We start from the raw sequence: 23970 nt of genomic DNA, 5'->3' as shown, positions 1-23970 counted from the left end.
AGACGGGGTTTCACCATGTTGACCAGGATGGTCTCGATCTCTTGACCTCGTGATCCACCCGTCTCGGCCTCCCAAAGTGCTGGGATTACAGGCGTGAGCCACCGCGCCCGGCCAGGACCCTATTTTCTATGTATCTCTTTTAGATCCATTCACCATAATCTAGTACCAGGTGTGCATTGAATATTCATAAATGTTTGGAATGGGTTTGTCACTGGTGTTTGATCTTCTTTTCTTTTTTTTCTTTTGGAGACAAATCTTGCTCTGTTGCTCAGCTGGAGTGCACTGGCACAATCTCAGCTCTCTGCAACCTCCACCTCCCAGGTTCAAGAGATTCCCCTGCCTCAACCTCCCCAGTAGCTGAGACTACAGGCATACACCACCACACCCTGGCTAGGTTTTTGTATTTTAGTAGAGACAGGGTTTCACCATGTTGGCCAGGATGGTCTCGATCTCCTGACCTCAGGTGATCTGCCCACCTTGACCTCCCAAAGTGCTGGGATTATAGGCATGAGCTACTGCGCCCAGCCTGGTGTTTGATTTTCATAAGGTGACACCAGTAGTTGATCTTCAAAATATGTCTACTTCCTATATTTGCTTTTTATTGTGATGCTACAGATAAAGGTTATTATAGTTAAGTATTTTTGGTTTTTCAGCTTTTCTTAATAAGCTTTATTAATTTGGTTTTTTAAAAATTGTATTTTAATTTACTTTTTACTTTTCTTTTCATTTTCATGGTCCTGTATGTTGGCCCTGAGTCGTGACTCTTAAGGATGCCATGGTAACATGGCAGAGAATTGTTGCATTACGTTGTTCTTTGCTCTCTTCTCTGAGATGTGTTCAGCTGTGATGATCTGCTCCATCACTCTTTTTTTCTTACAGTTTATTCCTGGTGATTAAATTATATCTTTTATGCCCTGTATTTTCATTATTTCTTCTCATATGGGCAATATAAAATCACAGCATATCTGAGATAAATATGTCTCATAGGGATATGCACTGATAATATGTATGAAAACTTAACAATTTAACTCATAATAATAGGTCATTCCATGTAACTTGTCATTGGGTTCTTATTGGGTAGTGGTAATTTGCATGGCTCATTCACTCCAAGGAACATTTTATGCAATAAAAAAGTATAAAAGAAACATTTAACTTGAATAATAGATTTATTGCAAAATAATTACAAAATATATTTAATACAAAAGAAATGAATTTACCACGAAGCTACAAATGGCATAAAAGTATGTATTTGTGTTCCTTTTAGGAACCGAACATTTTAAGTCCAGTGCAGGATGGAACCAAGAAACCTCAGATTGACAGCAATAAGAGCAATAACTACCGGATCGTAAAGGAGGTCAGCAGATACAAGACGTTCTTATAGAGGTTTATATTTGCATGCCAAATAATTTTTGCTTATACATTATATTTAGTATTGTTATTTGTTATATTTCATGCTTTTCCTCTACTCTTTGAAGATCTTGATTAGGCTAAGTAAACTCTGTGTACAGAATAAAAAGTGTCGGAATCAGCATCAACGATTACTGAAAAATATGGGGGCCCATTCGGTGGTGTTGGATCTTCTGCAGATACCCTACGAAAAGGTTAGTCCTGGTTATTTCTGTTTCTTTAGCTTATTTTGATACGATTTCACGTTTTGCAAAGTTCCAAGAAATTTTTTCTTTCTTCTTTATTTGAGAATAAATCACCCACTGGGTGCCCCATCACCCCGACCCCTTTTGTGTATTTTTCCTACAAACAAGGGCACGCTACTACGTCACCACACCAGAGCCCTCCAAATCAGGAAAGAGCATGGTACTTTACTGTCACTTAGTCCCTACACACTACTCAGATTTCTCCCATCGTCCCAATTGTTTTCAGTTTGAAAAAAAGATCCACTTCAGAATCACGCACTGTTCGATTGTCATGTTTATTTAAATCTCTTCACGTGGGAACTGCCATGACATTGACACTTTTGAAAATAGCCAGTTATTTTGAAGGATATCCCTTAATGTGCATTGTCTGATGTTTCCTCGTGATTAGATACAGTTATGCATCTTTGGCAGGAACATAACAGAAGTGATACTATGTTTGTCTCATTGCTTCCTATTAGTTGGTGCACAATTTTGATTTGCCCCATGACTGATGATGTTTGCTTTGATCAATTGATTGAAATTGTATCTGCCAGGCTTCTCTAATTTTCCCTTTGTAATTCCCTTGTAATTAATAAGTATTTTGTGGAGTAGTTATGTGAAACTAAGTAAATATCCCATTCTTCATCAAACTTTCAACTTGTTCATTTATTATGTTTATTTTTATCAGTATGAGTTTGTAGATATTCTTTTATTCAATAGGCTACAAAGAGTTCTATTATTATTTATTTTCATTTCCAGATTGTCTCAGATTTGGCCAGTAGAGTTCCTTCAAGCTAGATTATCTGTCCTCTAACATTCTCCCACCATTATTTGAGTAATTCTCACACAATAAAATGTTCCAGACTCATCTTGTACTCTTCTTGCTTCAACTGTAGAATCAGCGATTTTTCAAGAAGCCCCATTTCCATTTGGTGGGGAATGGTATTTAGGAGCAAAGTTCTGAGAACTGAGTGTGCTGATTGCTTTGGAGTGTTGCCCCCATAGGCCCTCTAAATAGACAAAGCTAGGGAATATACGTATGTGTGTGAGTGCATGTATACATTTATTTAATAGTAATATAAAATACCACTCAAAACACGAGTCCATCTGAATTTCTAACGATGACCACATGACAAATGGTACAATTAACTACACAGGGAAGTTTTAGGTAGTTTTGCTGCTGTTGTCACAAGATCTCTTTTAAGAAGACAAATTTGCTTCTCTGTGAATTTTGAGACTTAATTTTCTTGTTAAGATTCTTATAAGCAAGTGATAGTAGCATAGTATAGGACTTGGAAAATGACAGTGAATAAGGAAAGCCACTTAAGAGTGTTAAGAAAGAGGGGGACAAATAAGAGGAGAAAATAGAAGAGAAAGCAAAGAGGAAAGGAAAAGAGGGGAAATAAGAGACAAGGTAAATAGCAAAATGAAGGGACAGAGAGACTAGAGAGGGGAAGAACTGAGATGAGTACTAATAAACATATATACAGAGAAGATTGACAGAGTGGAAGAAGAGAGGAAGTTTGAATGGGGGGGAGAAAGGGAATTAGGGCAGAGCAGGAGGAAAGGGGGCAGGAGCAGGAGAAATAATAGATGGAACAAGAGGAGAAGCAGAGAGGAGAAGGAATAGATGTGGGAGAAACAGTAGGAAGGAAGATGTATGGGAAAGAGGGTGAAATAGAGTGGGGAAAGAAAGAAGAAAAGAAACAGAACAATGCAGGTATATAGACACACTACAAAATGAGGAGACATTTAAAGGAAAGGAAGAATTATGGGGACTGGAGAGTACAGTGGGGAAGGGAGGAGAAATAGGAAAGATAGGGACAGAGAGAAGAAAGGAGGACGGAGGTGTGGGGATGAAGCAGAGGAGGAAAAGGTGGCTATGTACAGAGATGGGGAAATGTGGTGGACAGTTGGAAAGACTGAGGAGGAAGAGAGAAAGGCTGTAAAACAAAGGGGGAATTGGAAGAGTAGAGCAGAATAGAATCAGGAGGAAAAACAAAGAGAAGGTGAGAAAGATCTAGAAAACAGAGAAGAGAAAAAGAGGGGAGACTGGGAGAGGTGTGAATCATAAAGGACACAGAGAAAGGAGAGCAAAGATGGGCAGAAAGAAAAATAATGTGTGGATGAAGGGATGTATTTTTGCATACCATTTGCAGTCTCCTATGTTTGTTTCTATCATGTGCTATTCTTTAACTTACAGAATGATGAAAAGATGAATGAAGTAATGAATCTAGCCCACACGTTTCTGCAGAATTTCTGTCGAGGAAATCCACAGAATCAAGTTCTTCTTCATAAACATCTGAATTTGTTTTTAACTCCGGGTGTAAGTATTTTAGCTTTATTAGAAATATTTCTAAATATTTCTAATAAAGTGTGCATCAAACTTGTCTTAGTAACATTCATGAATAGAGTTTTGTTAAACTTCATTGCTTTATTTTTTTCCTTGTGGAAATTCTCTTCCCCAAAGTGAATATCTTTTATTTCTATCAAGAAAACTTTTAAAGAAACTTGAAAAATTGCACAAGTTTTACATGCAAATGACAATATCATTTTTATGTATATAGTTAAATGTTAGGGAAAAGATGTGGTAGAACAAAGAACTAACTCACAATACCATAAGTAAGGTAAATATGGAAAACTCAGAGGTGGAGTTTGCCCTTGTCTGTAAAATGTGTTTGAGTAGATTTTATGGAAGACCTAACTTTGAATTCATAATTAATCTCAAGAATACTGTTGCCAATATGTTGCACTTTATGATAATAAGCTCCTTTCTCCAACTAAATCCCTCTGTGAGCTCAGTTTTCTTTTAATTAAGCTAATGATCTCATTGCATTTTTTGGAAGACTTGCACAGAAAATTCGCTGTTGCTTCGTGTAAAATATAAAACTGATCGCAAGCAGGGCAATTAGTCTAAGTACTGTAGAATAGAAAATTGATCTTGTCAGAATTACAAGGGCACGTTCCTCTGTGTTTAGCTCCTTGAAGCGGAAACCATGAGGCACATCTTCATGAACAATTACCATCTGTGCAACGAAATTAGTGAGAGAGTTGTACAGCACTTTGTGCACTGCATTGAGACACATGGCCGCCACGTGGAGTACCTGAAGTTTTTGCAAACAATTGTAAAAGCAGATGGTAAATATGTGAAAAAATGCCAGGATATGGTAATGACAGAGGTATGTTCTCAGTTTGCCTTTTATCAGCTTTACATAAACAGTATGTTCAAATATGTATTTTCTATTAATTTAGAGTGAAAAAACCCCCAACAATATAGATTTGGAAAACTGTTTAGTTTAATAATGACTACTTAAGTGCAAATATATTTTGCTTTCATCTAGTGAAGCAACATATCTTGGTTTTATGATTTTCTAAGTTTATTTTTCTATTTGACCCATAACAAATTTGTGTATTTTAAATAATGGGTAAAATCCTGTGAAATTTTATTGATTTTTTTGGAATGAAAGTGACAAAATTTTTTATCTTTATGTTTCCAATAATATAAGAAAGACAGACTGAACTGTGCTTTTCCAGTGCCTTTATTACTGTGTTTCTGAAATATAGAATGGGTGTTCTGTGCTGCTATTTGCAGAAAGCTTTGAAGATAGTCAAACTAAGTAATAAAAACCACCCAACAGTGATTTATTACAACATATGGAAACTTACTATTTAAAGTAAGTTAAAAATTTCAGCAAATGAATAGATGAAGGTACTTTATCTATTTATTTGCCTTTTTCATTTTTATGTTTGACATTGAGTGATATTTATGTAATGATTAAATTACTAGGAAGCAAGTATGATACATTAGAGAACTAGCAGCTTAAAGAGCCCATTGATTAAATCACTGCTCTGTGACCAAATGGTTCTCTAGTGGCCCATATAGATTAAGGGAGCTTCCACCCATGGCTACCAAACAGTTATATGGTAGATTTTTATTGGTTTCTGGGCATTTTCATTATTGTATACCTTAAATTTGGGAATGGAGGAGATTTCCACATTGATTCAAGGAGTCCCTCCTGCCACTTAGAAATCTCAAAATTAATTTATCTTAAAGCCTTGAATTTTTAAATGTAAATTGTTGTTATTAAACATTTTAAGAAACCTATTAAGCTTGTAAAATGCACCTTTTTCTTACCTGCATTTACCTTCACTTTGGCTCCTCGTTGTCTGGAAATGTGGGAACTAACTGGATTTTGTGTTATGATCAGCAAGGAAAGAATCAGAATGTGAAAGCAGCAAACAGTGAAGTCATTCCTATGACACTGTTAGGTGAAGTGTTTCTATGCATAAAGAAGCAATCGTAATATTGTATTATGTTAATATATAATACATATTTTTGACACATATACGTTCTCTTTCAACAAAACTTTCAAAGTAACCAACTAATTGACTTATAGATGTAAATAATTTGTCACTTTAAAATATAATACATAGAGAAAAAATTGTGTATCCTTAGTTATCCACCAAAATATCTCATACTGGGGTTAGAAAATTGGTACTAATAATAGACAATAAGATATTATGGAGTTTGAGTAATAAAACTGCCACTGAGGGAATTTTCTACTAAAATTATATAAACAAAGTATGAAAGAAAATTTATGTCCTAAAAACCCCTACCTATCCATATCATTGTCTCTCTCGTTTTTGTGTGTGTGTGTGTGTGTGTGTGTGTGTGTGTGTCTTAGTTTTCTGCTTATTTCTCTGATCTCTGCTTTTGCCTTAATTCTCTAATGATGCATGGAATTTTCTAGACTTTTGTAGAGCTGAAATTAACTCAATGTACTTGCTTACTTATATAGTCACTATTGCAATGGGTGGGATATTTTATTCTTCTTTAGTAAAATTATAAGATTTCTTGTGCTTTGGCCATGAAGTCTTCCAAAAAAAAGTAGAGGAAAATAACTTTTTTTTTTTTTACAGGTTTAATTTCAGTGTGATGAACAATTTACTATCATCTATGTTGTTTCATTCTTGCCTCATCTGTTGCTTCCATATCACCCCAGCTGGTTTTGATAGTGTTCATCAACTGGTTCCTTGGCATGGAACCATAACCTTTTCACCACCCTCCCCCAGCATAGCTCTGCTTTTGTCATATTACGTATGTTTTTACAGAGAGATACACATGTTTCCAGATATATCAAGCCTTTGAAAATAACTGCAAGAATGGATGTTTGGTCTGCTATGTAGACTCTTTTATTGTCATTTCAGTTGATTAATGGGGGTGAAGATGTGCTGATATTTTACAATGATAGAGCATCATTTCCAATCCTTCTCCACATGATGTGTTCAGAGAGAGACCGAGGGGATGAGAGTGGCCCCTTAGCCTACCACATCACCCTGGTGGAGTTGCTGGCAGCATGCACAGAGGGGAAAAATGTCTACACTGAAATCAAGTGTAATTCCCTTCTGCCGCTGGACGACATAGTGAGGGTGGTGACCCACGATGACTGCATCCCTGAGGTAAGCCTGGCAAAAGCTTAGCAGCTCTAAGAGAATCATTATTAATTTTTAGAGTTTAAGTGCCAGAAGTCCCCCATACTAATATTTATAATGAGATCATGTATTTAGTCAAGGAGTTGTATTTAACCGTATAATTAGGAAAATGTAAAAGAGCATAAAATGTCTACTTTTTAATAAGAAGATCTATAAAAAGTTCTGAAAAATGATAAACTTTTTTTTTTTTTTGAGACAGAGTTTCACTCTGTTGCCCAGGCTGGAGTGCAATGGCATGACCTTGCGTCACTGCCACTCTGCCTCCTGGGTTCAAGCGATTCTCCTGCCTCAACCTCCCGAGTAGCTGGGATTACAGGCATGCACCTCACACCCAGCTAATTTTTGTATTTTTAGTAAAGACAGGGTTTCACTGTTTTGTTTTTAGGTTTCATGTTGGCCAGGGTGGTCTCAAACTCCTGACCTCAGGTGATCCACCCACCTCGGCCTCCCAGAGTGCTGGGATTATAGGTGTGAACCACTACGCCTGGCCAATGAGAAACTTTTAAGAGCTATAGCTACTGCTAGTTTAGTGTAAGCCACTAGACAGCTCTCTTAAATTCTAAACATGGCAAGGTGATCAAACTGAAAGGTTTACTTGAACCTTTAGTATGTTCTTGAGAATAAACGAGTGCCTCATAAATGATTTGTAGCCATCGATTGGAGAGGCTAGGATAGTGCTGCAGGACCACATAATAGACTCTGCAGGTTTACCAGGCTTTATGGAGTGATGCATTCATGAAAATATGCACACACAGTTTGCTTTATTCCCACATCATTTACCCTCTGTCCTAGTTTGGCTCTGATGATAGAAAAAAGTCTCAGTAGCAGCTGGTTGTCTACCAATAAGTTTATATTAATAAAGCTTCCAGGAATGTACAGTGCAATAATTTCTTTCTTTTCTACTGTTGTATGTTGTTACAAAGCTTATAAATGTGTGATACACTGAAAAAGATATAGAGCCAAACATTTAAAATCACAGTAGCCTAAAAAGGTATCAGATAAGGTTAACTTCCCTACTTTTAGATAATCCTATGTAGTGATGGACTTGAAAGCATATTTTTGTGAAATTTTGTGGAATTGTTGACATGTCAATCCAAGGATACTTCATGCCTTGATTGGTTTGAAATAAGATGACCAAGAAGCGAAGTCTAGTCTAATGATGAAGTCCCTGGGCTCTTTCCTTCCTCAAAAGCCTGATTCTGGGTATATTTCTTCCAACGTGTTGTTCCTTCTGACTCTACCACTCTTACCTCTTACATTTATCTAAGTAGCTCCTCTTCATCCTTTAGATCTTAATTCAAGCCTTACTTCTCCAGGAAAGACTTCCTTGGCCTTCCTTAGTACAGTCTGTAAGAATATATAATTTGAAATTTGACATGTCCATCTTGTTAGTAGGAAAAGACCTGTAACCCTCATGCCCATCCCCAAGATGGTAAGTTCTGAGAGGAACAATACCTGGATCTGTTTCTCTTCACTGTTATATTGTTTGACCCAGAGCCTACATCAATAAATAAGTATTGAATGAATACACAAATGAATTAAGAATGAATCAGGATCCTGGATACATTACATTCCAGTTGTATAACTGACTCCAATAGATTACTTAACTTTTTAGTTTCAATTCCTTCAATTTACTATCATCTATATTATTTCATTCTTGCCCCATCTGCTGCTTCCATATCGCCCCAACTGGTTTTGATAACATTCATAACTGGTTCCTTGGCATGGGACCATAATCTTTTCACCACCCTCTCCCAGCATAGCTCTGCTTTTGCCATATTATATATGTTTTTACAAAGAGATATACATGTTTCGAGATATATTAAGCCTTTGGAAATAACTGCAAGAATGAATGTTTGGACTGCTGTGTAGACTCTCTTATTATCATTTGTGTATTCATTCAGTTTTAAGGTGAAATAATTATTGTATGTACCTGATAGGATTGTTGGAGGATTAAATTAAATAATTCATACGAAATGATGATGGTATTTGGCACATAGGAAACACTGAGTCAATTTTAGCTGCTGTGAGCATAGGTGTGAGAATGCACTGAGTGGCCCACATCTCTGTACCCTGTGGCCATCCTTGACATGGCACTCTCCCATTGATGGTTTGTTCAGGCTCAGTGAAGTACAGAGAAGCATGAAGGGTATGAAAGCTCTCCTAAATTTTTTATGGTTTCAGTTTGGATTCCATGAGTCCCCTTAAATCGTTCACATGATTTTTTATGTATATGCATTTTTTCGGAGAGATTTATAGATTCATCAGATTTTCATAATGAAGGAAACAAAAAAAATGCAAAACAAAGATCACTGTTCTATGTGTTTTAGAAATGGTGTATGTTAATGATATTCATCCCAATCCTTTATGAGGAATTTCACTAATTCTGGAAAGGAATTTTACTACATTTATATCTTAAAATAATAAACATTTTGGGGAGTAAACTATGAGCTTATTTCTTCTCAGAAAAAGTAATTTAAATATTTTTGAATGGCAATGAAATATTTTTTTTGGTCAACATATTTAAATGTTTTATTAGGCCTGTCTTGGTTACAAGTGACAGAAACCTAATGTAAACCAGTTTAAACAAAAAAGGGAATTTTACTGGCCCCAGTACTTAGGAGTTTGAAGTATCTTATTCAGATGGATCCAGAGGTTCAAACAGTATGAGAATTTATGCTATTTCTCATTCCTTTTTCCTTCATCTTTCTGCCTCATTCTCTTCTGAGTGTTTTCTGCCACGTACCTGGAGAAAGATGGTTTCTTAAAGTTAAGGTTTACCTCATTTCATTTTAGCAATGACATAAAAATGAAAGAGTTATTGAGAAGAAGGAACAGGAGGAGGACTAACATATTTAGTCAAGTAATTGTATTTATATAAATTGGAAAATTTAAAAGAGCATAAGAGGTCTACTTTTTAATAAGTTCTGTAAGAATTTGACAAAATTTTTTCAAAAAAAATTTGAAAGATAACAAACTTTTAAGAACTATAGCCACTGCTAGTTTAGTGGAAGCTACTACACAACTCTTTTAAATTCTAAACATGGCAGCGTTATCAAACTGAAAGGTTTACTTGAACCTTAAGTATGTTCTTATTTATCTTTTTTGAGACAGAGTCTCACTCAGTTGCCCAGGCTGGAGTGCAGTGGTGTGACCTTGGCTCACTGCAACCTGCACCTCCTGGGTTCAAGTGATTCTCCTGCCTCAGCCTCCTGAGTAGCTAGGACTACAGGGGTGCGCCACCATGCCTGGCTAATTTTTCTTTGTATCTTTAGTAGAGACAGGGTTTCACCTTGTTGGCCAGGATGGTCTCGATCTCCTGACCTCATGATCTGCCCACCTTGGCCTCCCAAAGAGCTGGGATTATAGGCGTGAGCCACTGCGCCCGGCCCTTAAGTATGTTATAGAGCATAAAACAGGTCCTCAAGATAGGGATGGGATTGGAGGGGAGGGAGGGAGAGGGGAAGAAGAAAGGGAAAGTGAGAGGAAGAAGGGGTTGCTTTGGACACCTAGTGTCTCAAATATGATAGGCTTGTTTTGCATAAAGTTCTTTCTCACAGCAATTGTTGGGCCCAGGGGGATGGAGTACTAGGCCCCACGTTTTCACAACTAGGTCAGTGGACTCTTAGCAAAAGAAGAGAAATGGAAATACTTTCTGGGTAGACAAAAAATGTGTTTTGATCTACCATAAAAACTAACAGATTTTATATTAACCTTTCATAATTGATATTTGAAAGTCATCAATAAAGAAAACTAACTTTCTTTTGTATTTGAAACTTGCACAGGTTAAAATCGCTTATGTGAACTTTGTTAATCACTGTTATGTTGACACTGAAGTGGAAATGAAAGAAATCTATACAAGTAACCACATTTGGAAATTATTTGAAAACTTCTTGGTGGATATGGCAAGGGTAAGTTCGATTTTGACCATTGAAGGCCATCAGTAGATATTTTGACTAATAGCATTAAGCATCTGGATGAAAACTTGCAGTTAAATTCACTACCTTTTGATTTAATGCATTCATTCATCAAGTTGTGAATAAATTTCAGAAGATTGTGAATGAGATTTAATGAGTTAATATTTACACAAAATACCTAGTACATTGTAGATAGCAACAGGTAAAGTGTTCATTTTTACCTTTATGAGTGACTGTATTTGTCTGTTATTAAATGGAATCTTAGTGGCTTTCTTATATTGGTTAGAGAAGATACTTGACAGAGGTCAATTTGCATTTAATCTCTTACTCTAAGTGGAATTACAAAGCACAGATAAAGAGACCTGAAGAGGTCTTGACTACTGCTTTCAGGCAGATAGGTACTTGATTAGCTGACTGAGGACTTAGCCTTTCCCCCTGTTGCCTATTCAAAATCTTCTTTGGAAGTGTGCTCTCGTAATTTAATCATCTGGCATATTCACTCATGTCCACCAAATTATATTCTGCATGTAACTGTTTGTTGGGGGCTATTGGGGAGGACATGTGGAGCTGATTGGCATTTTCTAGATACTGCCTGGCATATGTTTTTGCTCTGTTAATATTGGGTAAATGAATGAATGAAGAAAGAAAAGAAGGATGGAATCTCTTTGATAGGCAACACAATTTTCTTTAGCACATCTTAACCTTTTTTTGCATACTGAATTATCGTAACAGCCGGGGTCTAAAAAATCTCTAATTTTCCCTTTAAAGTTATAGGACTTGATGTTCACTAAAGAAGATGGTGTAGAGCTAACTTCTTATACCCATTATCTATGATGGTGGCCTGTCTCAGCCCCTTTGGCCTTCTAACATTCCTGAGCACTGGGAGCTTTGTATAGGCCTCATATAGATGTATTTGGAGGAGAAAGATTAGTGAAGTCCATATTTTCATTATCTTAATTACAAGAATGGATGCTGTTATCTGTTAGCTCACTGGCTTTCTACAGCTTTTTCTGAAAGGAGAGATGCAAGGTACAGCCTTCCTTTCACTGCCTGTAGACTCAGACATGTGAGAGCACCCTTGGATAATACAGTGAATCATATGTTATTCAAGACCGTGAACTCTTTTTATTTAGCCAAGGTTTCCAGGTGAAATGCACTTATTTTACCTTTGGTGTGGAGTAGTGTGGTGAAGTGAGGTAGTTCTTGTTTTACTTCATTTCCATACAGCTAAAAGCCACTTATCACCTGTATCAGGTCATATGCACCTATAGAGAAATTGTCCTGTTCTGTGCAGCATTTAATATAGCACTCATATGTGTCCCCACTGACCTTGTGAAAACCTTAACTCTGACCAGCTATAGTATCTCCAGAGACCTTGAAGTAAGGAGTGACTTATATGCCAATGACTGAGCTTTAAAACTGCACGTGCAGGAGGATATTAAAGAGATTATAGATGGATTTGCAGAGTTGCACAGTGCTACTGACTAAAGATAATCCTGAAACGGATCAAGGTCACATTGTAGGCAGTATGAGCTATAAAGCTGAAAGGATTTTTATTTTTTAAACCAAAGAAAGCCAATAATAACTTCCATTGATTTATGTCACCTGGGAAACACTGTTTTCACTGATGTATTTGCCAGGCAAAAGTGTATAGATTTACATTTTTTTTTAAAAAAATACACATATAGCAATGATTTTTATTTTAACTATTAATTGGATATTTATTTTTTATTTTTTTTAAATAAATGTTTTTTTATAACTTTTTAAAAAATAAATGTTTTTTATTATATTAAAGCTCTAGGGGAATTTCAAGATCTTCTTGATCTACTTATTCTTTATATCTAGCCACAATAGCTTAGCTTTTAAAAGGTTTTTAAAGGTATTTCCCTCTTGTTTATATTTTAAAACAGCAGCTTTCTAGGATTGACTAGGATTTACCAGGATTGACAAGGATCACCCTTCCTTTTTCAGGGAAGGACATAGAAACCTGACTTTTTCATATTTGGGATTTCTCTCTCTCCCCATGAAGAAAGATCAGAGTCACCACAAACTTTCAAATTCAAGTTATAAAACTAAGTGTGGTTAAATGTGTAGAATGTTGCCTTCTAGGTAAATTTTCAGTTCGGTTGAGCAGTTTTTAAGCTTTAGTGAGCATCAGGCTTAGCTGGAGGGCTTGGTAAAATACAGATTGCTGGATCCTATCCCCCGAGTTTTTGATTTCCATACATGTGAGACTTGGCATTTTTTTTTGTCATCTTCTTTTATTTTTTTATTGTATTTTGGGCTCTGGTGTACATGTGCACATCCTGCATCCTGCAGGATTGTTGCATAGGTACATACATGCCATGGTGGTTGCTGTCTCCATCCTCCCACTGCCCCATCGCCTACATCAGGCATTTCTCCTGGCCCTCCGCATCCTCCCTGCCCCCCTGTTGTCCCTTCCCTAACCTCCCTTCCACCCTCCCCCCCACCTAGCCCAGTGAGTATTGTTCTCTTCCCTGTGCCCAAGTGTTCTCATTGTTCATCACCCACCTATGAGTGAAAACATGTGGTATTTGGTTTTCTGTTCTTGTGTCAGTTTGCTGAGAATGATGGTTTCTAGCTTCATCCATGTCTCTACAAAGGACACAAAGTCGTCGTTTTTAATGGCTGCCTAGTATTCCATGGTGTATATGTGCCACGTTTTCTTTGTCCAGTCCATCATTGATGGACATTTAGGTTGATTCCAGTCTTTGCTATCGTGAACGGGGCTACAATGACTATATGTGTGCATGTATCTTTATAACAGAGTGATTTATAATCCTTTGGGTATATACCCAGTAATGGGATTGTTGGGTCAAATGGAATTTCTATTTCTAGATCCTTGAGGAATCGCCACACTGTCTTCCATAATAGTTGAACTAATTTACACTCCCACCAACAGTGTAAAAGTGTTCATTTTTCTCCACATCCTCTCTAGCATCTGTTGTCTCCAGATTTTTTAATGATCACCATTCTAACAGGCATAAGATGGTATCTCAATGTGGTTTTGATTTGCATTTCTCTAATGACCAATGATGATGAGCATTTTTACATATGCTTGTTGGCTGTATATATGTCTTCTTTTGAAAGGTGTTCATATCTTTCGCCCACTTTTAATGCATTTGTTTGTTTTTTTCTTGTAAATCTGCTTTAGTTCTTTGCAGATTCTGGATATTAGTCCTTTGTTAGATGGGTAGATTGCAAACATTTTTTCCCATTCTGTTGGTTGCCAGTTCACTCTAATGATTGTTTCTTTTGCTGTGGAGAAGCTCTTAAGTTTAATTAGATCCCGTTTGTCTATTTTGGCTTTTGTTGCTGTTGCTTTCGGTGTTTTAGTCATGAAGTCCTTGCCTGTGCCTATGTCCTGGATGGTGTTGCCTAGGTTTTCTTCTAGGGTTTTTAGGTGAGACTTGGCTTTTTTTTTTTTTTTTTTTTTTTTTTTTTTTTTGAGACGGAGTTTCGCTCTTGTTACCCAGGCTGGAGTGCAATGGCGCGATCTCGGCTCACCGCAACCTCCGCCTCCTGGGTTCAGGCAATTCTCCTGCCTCAGCCTCCTGAGTAGCTGGGATTATAGGCACGCGCCACCATGCCCAGCTAATTTTTTGTATTTTTAGTAGAGACGGGGTTTCACCATGTTGACCAGGATGGTCTCGATCTCTTGACCTCGTGATCCACCCACCTCGGCCTCCCAAAGTGCTGGGATTACAGGCGTGAGCCACCGCGCCCAGCTGAGACTTGGCATTTTTAACAAATTCCTAGGTGATGCTGCAGATGCTGGTCCAGGGACCATACTTTGAGAATCACTGTAGTAGAGCATAGTAGCTAAGAGTAGGGATTTCAAAAGATTTAGCCAGACCAGAGTTCAAGTTTAGACTCTGCCTCTCAGCAGCTCAGTTTATCTTGGGCAAGGTTCTTAAACCCTCTGGGCCTTGAGCTTCCTGATTTTTAAAATGAATACCATAAAAACACATTCCCCTTAGGGTTAGTCAGAGAATCCAATGAGATAATGTATATAAAATTCTTAGCACGTATTAGCATCAGTAAGAGAGTTAGTAACATCATCCATATCATTGTCTCTGGTATTATTATAAGGTTATATGTAGCTTTTTAACTAGTTTCAAGAAACTTCTCCAAGACCTACACCAAATAATTGAGGATAACCAGAAGACCATTCAGCACAGGCAAAAACTAGAAATTATGTCCATAAAGCTGGACATCCACGACAGTAGTTCACATGAATAGCCATGTATGAGATAAACCAAATCCAGAAGTTCCAACAAAGTTATGACATCCTGGAAGAACTTATTTACATCCATGAGAAATGATGAAGGCAATGTGGAGGAAAGGAATTTGGTAAGTTGAACCTAAAGAATCATAGTATCTAAGGGTTGGAAGAGACTAGTAGTCAAATTTATATCCAGTTCATAGTCTTCAGCACATACTCAAATATCTGATTAATAATGATCTTACCACTTTTTTCTTTTTCTTTTTAATTTTTGTGGATAAGTAGTAGTTGTATATATTTATGGGGTGCAGGAGATATTTTGATGCAGCCATATAATGTATAATGAACACATCAAGTAAATGGAATATCCATCACCTGAAGCATTTATCCCTTTTTTCTGTTACAAACAATCCAGTTATATTCCTTTAGTTTTTAAAATGTACAAGAAATTATTGTTGACTGTAGTCACCCTGTTGTGCTATCAAATATTAGATTTTATTCATTATTTTCAACTATATATTTGTATCCATTAATCATCCCCACTTTCCCTCTGCCCCATTACCCTTCCTAGCCTCTGGTAACCGTCCTTTTATTCTCTATCTCCATGAATTTAATTGTCGTAATTTTTTTAGTGCCCACAAATAAGTGAAAACATGCAAAATTTGTCTTTCTGTGCCTGGCTTATTTCACTTAACATAATAACCTCCTGTTCCTTCCAAGTTGTTGCAGATGACCGGATCTCATTCTTTTTTATGGCCTCATAGTATTCTATTGTGTATAAGTACCACTATTTTTTTTTTTTTTTTTTTTTTTGAGATGGAGTCTTGTTCTGTCGCCAGGCTGGAGTGCAGTGGCGCAATCTCAGCTCACTGCAATCTCCATGTCCCGGGTTCAAGCAATTCTCCTGCCTCAGCCTCCCAAGTAGCTGAGACTATAGGCATGCATCATACCTAGCTAATTTTTATATTTTTAGTAGAGAAGTGCTTTCACCATGTTGGCCAGGATGGTCTCGATCTCTTGACCTTGTGATTCACCTGGTTCAGTCTCCCAAAGTGCTGGGATTACAGGTGTGAGCCACCATGCCTGGCCAGTCATGTTTTCTTTATTCATTCGTCTGTTGATGGGCACTTAGGTTGCTTCCAAATTTTGGCTATTGTGAACCGTGCTGCAACAAACACAGGAGTGCAGATATCTCTTCAATGTACAATTTCCTTTTTTGTGGGAATATATCCAGAAGTGGGATTGCTGGATCACATGGTGCTTTATTTTTAGGTTTTTTTTTTTTTTTTGAGATGGAGTCTGGCTCTGTCACCCAGGCTGGAGTGCAGTGGCATGATCTCAGCTCACTACAACCTCTGTCTCCGGGGTTCAAGCATCTCCCATCTCAACCTCCTGAGTAGCTGGGACTACAGTCATGCACCACTATGCCTGGCTAATTCTTGTGTTTTTTTTTTCAGTAGAGACAGGATTTCTCCATGTTGGCCAGGCTGGTCTTGAACTCCTGACCTCAGGTGATCCACCGTCTCAGCCTCCCAAAGTGCTAGGATTACAGGCGTGAGCTTTCGTGTCTGGTTATTTTTAGTTTTTTGAGGAACCTCCAAAATGTTCTCCCTAGTGATTGTACTAATTTACATTCCCACCAACAATGTATGAGGGTTTCCATTTCTCCACATGCACGCCAACATTTGTTATTGCCTCTCTTTTGGATAAAAGCCATAACTGGGGTGAGATAATATCTCATTGTAGTTTCAATTTGCATTTCTCTGGAGATCAGTGATGTTGAGCACCTTTTCATATACCTGTTTGCCATTTGTATGTCTTCTTTTGAGAAATGTCTATTCAGATCTTTTGCCCATTTTAAAATCAGATTATTTGATTTTTTCCTATAGAGTTGTTTGAGTGTCTTATAGATTCTGGTTATTAATCCCTTGTCACATGGATAGTTTGCAAATATTTTCTCTCATTCTGTGGATTATCTCTTCTCTTTGTTGATTGTTTCCTTCACTGCACAGAAGGCTTTGTGGTTTTTGTTGTTGTTGTTGTTGTTGTTGTTGTTTGTGTTTTTTGTTTTTTGAGATGGAGTCTCGCTCTGTCACCCAGGCTGGAGTGCAGTGGTGCGATCTACAACCCCTGCTTCCTGAGTTCCAGTGATTCTTCTGTCTCAGGCTCCTGAGTAGTTGGGACTACAGGTGCCCGCCACCACTCCTGGCTATTTTTTGTATTTTTAGTAGAGATGGGGTTTTACCATTTTGGCTAGGCTGGCCTTGAACTCTTGACTTCCAAGTGATTTTCCCACCTCAGCCTCTCCAAGTGCTGGGATTATAGGTGTGAGCCACTGCACTCGACTTGAAGCCTTTTAACTTAATGTCATCCCATTCGTTGATTTTTGCTTTGGTTGCCTGTTCTCGTTGGGTGTTACTCTAGAAATTTTGCCCAGACCAATGTCCTGGAGAGTTTCCCTGATGCTTTCTTGTAGTAGTTTCAAGGCTTGAGATCTTAGATTTAAGTCTTTAATCCATTTTGATTTGATTTTTGTATATTATGAGAGATAGGGATATAGTTTCCATTCTTCTGCTTATGGATATTCAGTTTTCCCAGCACAATTTCTCAGTGTGTATTTTTAGCACCTTTGTGGAAAATGAGTTCATTGTAGGTGTGTGGATTTGTTTTTGAGTCCTCTATTCTGTTCCCATGGTCTATGTGTCTTTTTATGCCAGAACCATGCTGTTTTGGTTACTCTAGCTCTGTAGTATACTTTGAAGTCAGGTTGTATGATTCTTTCAGTTTTATTCTTGTGCTTAGGATAGTTTTGGCTATTCTGGGTCTTTTATGGGTCCACATTAATTTTAGGATTTTTTTTTCTATTTCTGTGAAGAATATCATTGGTATTTTGATGAAGATTGCATAGAATCTGTAGATTGCTTTTGGTGGTACCAATATTGACTCTTTCAATCCATGAACATGGAAGATCTTTCTGTTATTTTGGTAACCTTTTCAATTTTTCACCAGTGTTTTGCAGTTTTCATTTAGATATTTTTCTCCTTTGGTTAATTCCTAGGTATTTAATTTTATTTGTGACTATTATGAATGAGATTACTTTTATTTCTTTTTCAGATTGTTCATGGTTGGCATCTAGAAGTTCTCCTGTGATTTTTTATGTTGATTTTATACCTTGCAACTTTACTGAATTTGTTTAACAGTTCTAATAGTTCTTGGTGGGGTTTTCAGGATTTTCCAATATAAGATTATATCATCTGCAAACAAGGATAATTTGACTTCTTCCTTCCTAATTTGGATGTCCTGTATTTCTTTCTCTTTTCTGATTACTGTAGCTAGGACCTCAGTACTGTGTTGAATAACAGAGGTGAAAGAGCACATCCTTGTATTGTTCCAGATCTTAGAGGAAAGACTTTCATTTTTTTCCCCAGTTATTATTGATCTTATTATTTTTTGAGGCAATTGATTGTATTATTACACTAAATATTTTAATTATTATACCTGACTATTTCTATTAAAAATGATACTGTATTATTACACTAAATATTTTAATTATTATACCTGACTATTTCTATTAAAAATGATACTACCTTCATAGATAATTCATTTTATTACTGTATGACTTTAATTGTTAAGAATACTTATGTTGAGTCAAATTTTTTCTTGTTACGATTTTTGCCTAATTATTCCTTCTGCAGCAACACAAAACAATTCAGTTAAGCAAGGATATGTTTACTATAAACTCCTCCTCACTATTCTTGCTAGTGACCTATTTTGAAATGACAAAATTATATAACTTAAAGAAAATTAAGATCATCTCAGTTGGTCTCATAATTTTGCCTGTGGGTTCTACAGAGAGAATTTTCTGGGTGACTCTCCTAGCTAGGCATAGAGTGGGAGGGCTGCTGTAGTGTCATCCAGTGCCTTTCCCCAAGAGCTGGTCAAATATTTTACGATAGCCTTCATGTTTCCCATAATTTTCTCCATGTCTTTCAGTGATTCCTCTTCTGATACAGTTTCTGGGATTCTAGTTTTAACATACTTTTGAGATCTCTCTAGTTTCTGTGTTTTGTTGAAAGGTATGACATTCAGGATGGAACCCAGTACTTCAGGCAGCAGATGACCCAGCACAGTTTATTTATTTTAGTAGACATTTGGAGAACAATATTTTATAAAATACAAATGAAATAGTAATGAAATTACTAATAGTAATGAAATTGGCACTCATACCACCTTCCACCATTATTCTTGTGTTTTTCTGGAGTCATCACAACCAGTGTCTTTTTGTCTGACCTTGAGTAAAGCTGTCTAAAGTCACCTTTTTTAGTATTTTTCATTTTCCTATTGACATTTCCTTGTCTCTTACCTTGTTAAGACCCATATAAGAAAATCTTTCCCAAAAGATTATTTTTAATAAACTGGTGCTAGGTTGTTTCACATTCTTATTCCATTCTAATATCCTGACAGAGACAGTATCCATGTCCTGTAAGTACACCAGATCTAGGCAGGCAGCAAAGCTATTAGACCCAAGAAAAGTTGTTACACTGTCTTTTAAAGCATTTAATGACAGCCCACTTTGATCTATATTCCAGTGCAGCTAAAACTAGTGTTTGTAGGGCAGAAAAGCTTTTCTTTGGCTTTATAACTGATTGTTGTTGTATAGTCAGGGGATTTGAGTCATTATTAGGAGGCACATAAAGGGGGTAGACTGTGATCAATGTTAGCCTCAGACTATATTTTTTCTTTGAAGATGTTTCTAATTTTGCCATTAATGTCAGGATCCTATAAGGACCAATAGTACTCTAAGTGATGTGCTGGCAGAATGAAATTAGACCAAGAAATAATTTAGGAGGCTCACCTAACTCTCTGGCATGTCAGTGTCCCATCAGTCACTGGTTAACAAGACAAACTGGTATATTTCACTTTCAGATAGATAACTTGAGCCATTTTTGATATAATTGGTTTTATTATTATACAACTTTAATTGTTAATTACTCTTATATTGAATCAAATTTTTACTTAAGATATTTGCTCCCTTAACTTACCAAATAAGTATGTAGGAGGTTGGAGTAAAGATATAATTTATATGTACTTTGAAACACACTTTCCTAGTTCTTTAATTTGATGACATTAAGTTGGTTTAAAAATATGATTTTCTTTACTTTCTTAAGTTGAATGAGCTATCAAAACAATCTCATTTGAGAGGGCTCATTTCATATGGTCTTTTAACTAACATTGCAGGGAAGTGAAGAAGTATAAAGTATTCTATAACTTATATAAGGAATTACAAAGTATTCTGTGACTTATATAAGGCTTATACAGGGCTACCGGATGTCAGTTCCAGTCTATTTTCTACCCACCACACTGTCTACTCTTCAGTCTCTTGTTTGTTTTCTCTGCATGTTCCCAACTTCTAAATCTTGGAGTGTGCCAGGCTTAAACCTTGAAATGGATCCCTTCTCTGTCTGTAGTCACTGCTTACTAATCTCTTCTACTCTCATAACTTTCTACCCTTCTCCTGATGTCTTGTTTCACATATTCAGCTGTCTACATGATACCTCCACTTGGCTGTCTAACCTCAAACTCTTTATTCATTCCCATGCCCGACTCTAAAATAATCCCTTTTCAAGACTAGCATCTCTATAAATGACAATTCTATTACTCACTCTAGGTGTTCAGGCAAACCATTTTGATGTCATCTGTAAATCTTACTTCCTTTTACCCAAAATCCAGTCCTTCCACTAATTCTGCAATTGCTAACCATAAAATATTCCAAATTTGACTACTCCTGAATATTTCCATCACAACTACCCTACCCCAAGTTACCATTCTCTCTCATTTGGATTATTGCAATACCTTCATAACCTGTTTCCAAGCTTCCACCCTTGTCCCTCTCTCTGTCTATTCTTTATCTAGCAGCCATTATGATTGAAGGAGAGGGAAGAGGATGTAGAGGAGATGGAGAAGAGGCTGAAGGGGAAAGAGAGGGAGAAGAAGAAGGAGAAGATGATTGTCACTCCTCTACTCAGATTCCTCCAGTGACTTCCTGTCTTGCTCAGAGTAAAACCCCTGTGTGACTCAGCCTCCACCCTATGACCACCCTTCTTCCCCTTGTCCTCTTATTCTCCCACCAGCCAGCTCTCTCTTCCATGCTATGGCCTCCTTGCTGCTCTTTGGATATGCTGAACACTTTTCTATCTCAGCACCTGTACATTTTCCTGGGATGTTGGACTCCCCAGTATCCGCACAACTTCTTCCTTCTTTTCTTTTAGGTTCTTCCTTCAAAGTGACCCCTTCAGAGAGGGCTTCACTGACCACCCTATATAAAGAAAACAGCCTCTTTTCTCTATCCCCTGTACAATCGCTTCATTTTTCTCCATAGAACTTATTATCACCTGACGTTTTTAAATATATTTATTTGTAGTTGTTTCAGTAGAAACAAATGAAAGACAGGAATTTTGTTTCTGTTCACTGCTGCATACCTGACCTAGAACAATGTCTCATACATAATAGATACTCAGTAAATATTTGTGAAATAAATAAATGTCATATGAAGCTAAAAATATTTAAAAAGTGGACTTGAAAACAAAGAAAGTGTGGTCTGAGCATAGAATTAAGTAGGCATATCAATGAAATGAAATGAATAGCCAGAAAGAGACTTTTACATATATAATAAAGAAATTATCACCTGTTAATGGAAGGGATTGGATATTTCCAGGAATTGGTGAACTTTTTCTGTAAATAGCAAAATGGTAAATATTTCAACTCTATAGACTACTATTGCCACTATTACGACAATTTCTATAGAGAAAGGAGTCCTAGACCATATAAACATGAATGGATATGGCTAGGTTTGATGCATATGCTGTACTTTGCCTACCCTTGGATTATTAGTAATGGAAACTCCATTAGAATAGTGGTTTTTACATATTTTGTTCACTGATAGATCTCAAGTATGTAGAATATTCTTGGCATGGAACAGACACTCAATAAAAATTGTCGATTTGAAGTAAAAATGACTATTGATGACACTGGCTATTTGGGGGCGAAATTAACTCACATAATAGCAATAATTGAAATGGACTTCACAGCTAAATAGAAAAAAACTGAAGCAGTAAAAATAGATGGAAATGTAGGTAATATTTATCTGTCTTTAGATGAAAGCAATAGATGAAATTAGCAAGGGAAAATCATAGCCATTTCATTGTTTGAAAATTTAATACTCAAGTACATAAAAACATCATAAATAAAAACTAAAAATACCTTCAAACTTGTAACTCCAGTGTTTTGGGAAGCCTAGGTCAGGGGATTGCTTAAGTTCAAATGTTCGAGATCCAGCTAGGACAACATAGAGGGAGACTGTCTGTACACAAAATAAGCTAGGCATGGTGGTATATGCCTGTATTCCCAGCTACTAGGGAGGCTGAAGTGGGAGGATCCCCTGAGCCCAGGAGTTTGAGGCGATAGTGAACCAAGATCATGCCCCTTCACTCCAGCCTGGGCAATAGAGCAAGACCCTGTCTCTAAAAATAAATTGATAAATAAAATAAAACACATCAAAATGGAAATAGCTACTATACAGATTCAAAAAGGGTAATGACCATCACATGAAAAACTTATATGTAACTTTAAGAAAAACTCTTAACAATTTAATAAGAAAGTGGGAAAAACCAAGCATTCATGATTTATAGAACAGGAAATACAAGTAGTTAATATACCTCTGAAAAATGTTCAACTATTAATAATTTTTTAAATAACACAAAAAGAAATAAGATCCAATTTTCAACCATCTAAGTTGTAAGCTTGGAAAGATAATATTAAATGTTGGTGGTAGTTCAGGGTATGTATTTGCATACCCTGCTAATGAGAGTATAATTTCATGTAGCCTTTCTAAAAAGCATTTAGAAAAACCCTTCATGCTTTTCTAATGTGTCAAATAATTTATCCTCCAAAATATGTCCTTGGAAATAATTGGAAATGGTGTAAAGGGTCAGATGCAGTGGCTGAGACCTATAATCTCAGTACTTTGGGAGACTGAGGCAGCTAGATTGCTTGAGCCCAGGAGTTCGAGACCAGCTTGGGCAACATGGGGAAACCCTATCTCTTCAAAAAGTACAAAATTAGCCAGGTGTCATGACATATGCCTGTAGTCCCAGCTACTTGGAAAGCTGAGGTAGGAGGATCCCTTGAACCTGAGGAAGAGGTTGCAGTGAGCTGACTGCACCACTACACTCCATCCTGGGTGACAGAGCCAGATTCCATCTCATTTCATTCTGTGGAGTTAGGTTAAAATATTTTTTAAAAATCCATGGAGTATATTAGAGATTTGGGGAGAGATTTAGGTAGTCATTAGTAATACACTATTAGACAGACCTCAAGTAACCTAGGAATGAAGCAAGAATTAATATTTAATAAATGTTTTGAGGACATTTGAATATCAGAATGGAGAAAAATTAATCAGAATTCATAAATTAGGTCACCTAGCAAATTGCAGATATTTTAAAGAGTTAAAAACTAGAATAAAAATAGACTATTCTTTTCTTTTTAAGAGGGTGATTTTTCCTTCTTTATGTTAAATATTAGTAAATAGTAATGATCAAAATAAATAACAGTGCCTGAATGTTAAAAAATAGTTTACACAATGAAATGTAATGAAATAGTCTAAATAGAATGCAAAAATACGTAT

At 36.7% G+C, this 23970-nt stretch overlaps 1 protein-coding gene across 2 annotated transcripts in view; it reads left to right on the top strand.

Annotated features, from left to right (window-relative positions):
• The window catches only part of ITPR2 (inositol 1,4,5-trisphosphate receptor type 2), a 508028-nt gene that overhangs the window by 227579 nt on the left and 256479 nt on the right, over positions 1-23970 (top strand). For both annotated transcript variants that reach the window (XM_012457176.2, XM_064377368.1), the window contains exons 27-32: positions 1265-1354; positions 1476-1601; positions 3835-3957; positions 4610-4810; positions 6840-7091; positions 10910-11035. In XM_012457176.2, coding sequence (XP_012312599.2) covers positions 1265-1354; positions 1476-1601; positions 3835-3957; positions 4610-4810; positions 6840-7091; positions 10910-11035 — 918 coding nt within the window. The remainder of the gene's footprint in view (positions 1-1264; positions 1355-1475; positions 1602-3834; positions 3958-4609; positions 4811-6839; positions 7092-10909; positions 11036-23970) is intronic.

This window comes from Aotus nancymaae, unplaced genomic scaffold (assembly GCF_030222135.1).
Source record: "Aotus nancymaae isolate 86718 unplaced genomic scaffold, 86718_ANA_hifiasm-v0.15.2.pri h1tg000016l, whole genome shotgun sequence".
Classification (NCBI taxonomy): Eukaryota; Metazoa; Chordata; class Mammalia; order Primates; family Aotidae; genus Aotus; species Aotus nancymaae.
The sequence above is the reverse complement of the archived record's forward strand: the minus strand, read 5'-3'. Positions and strand labels throughout refer to the sequence as shown.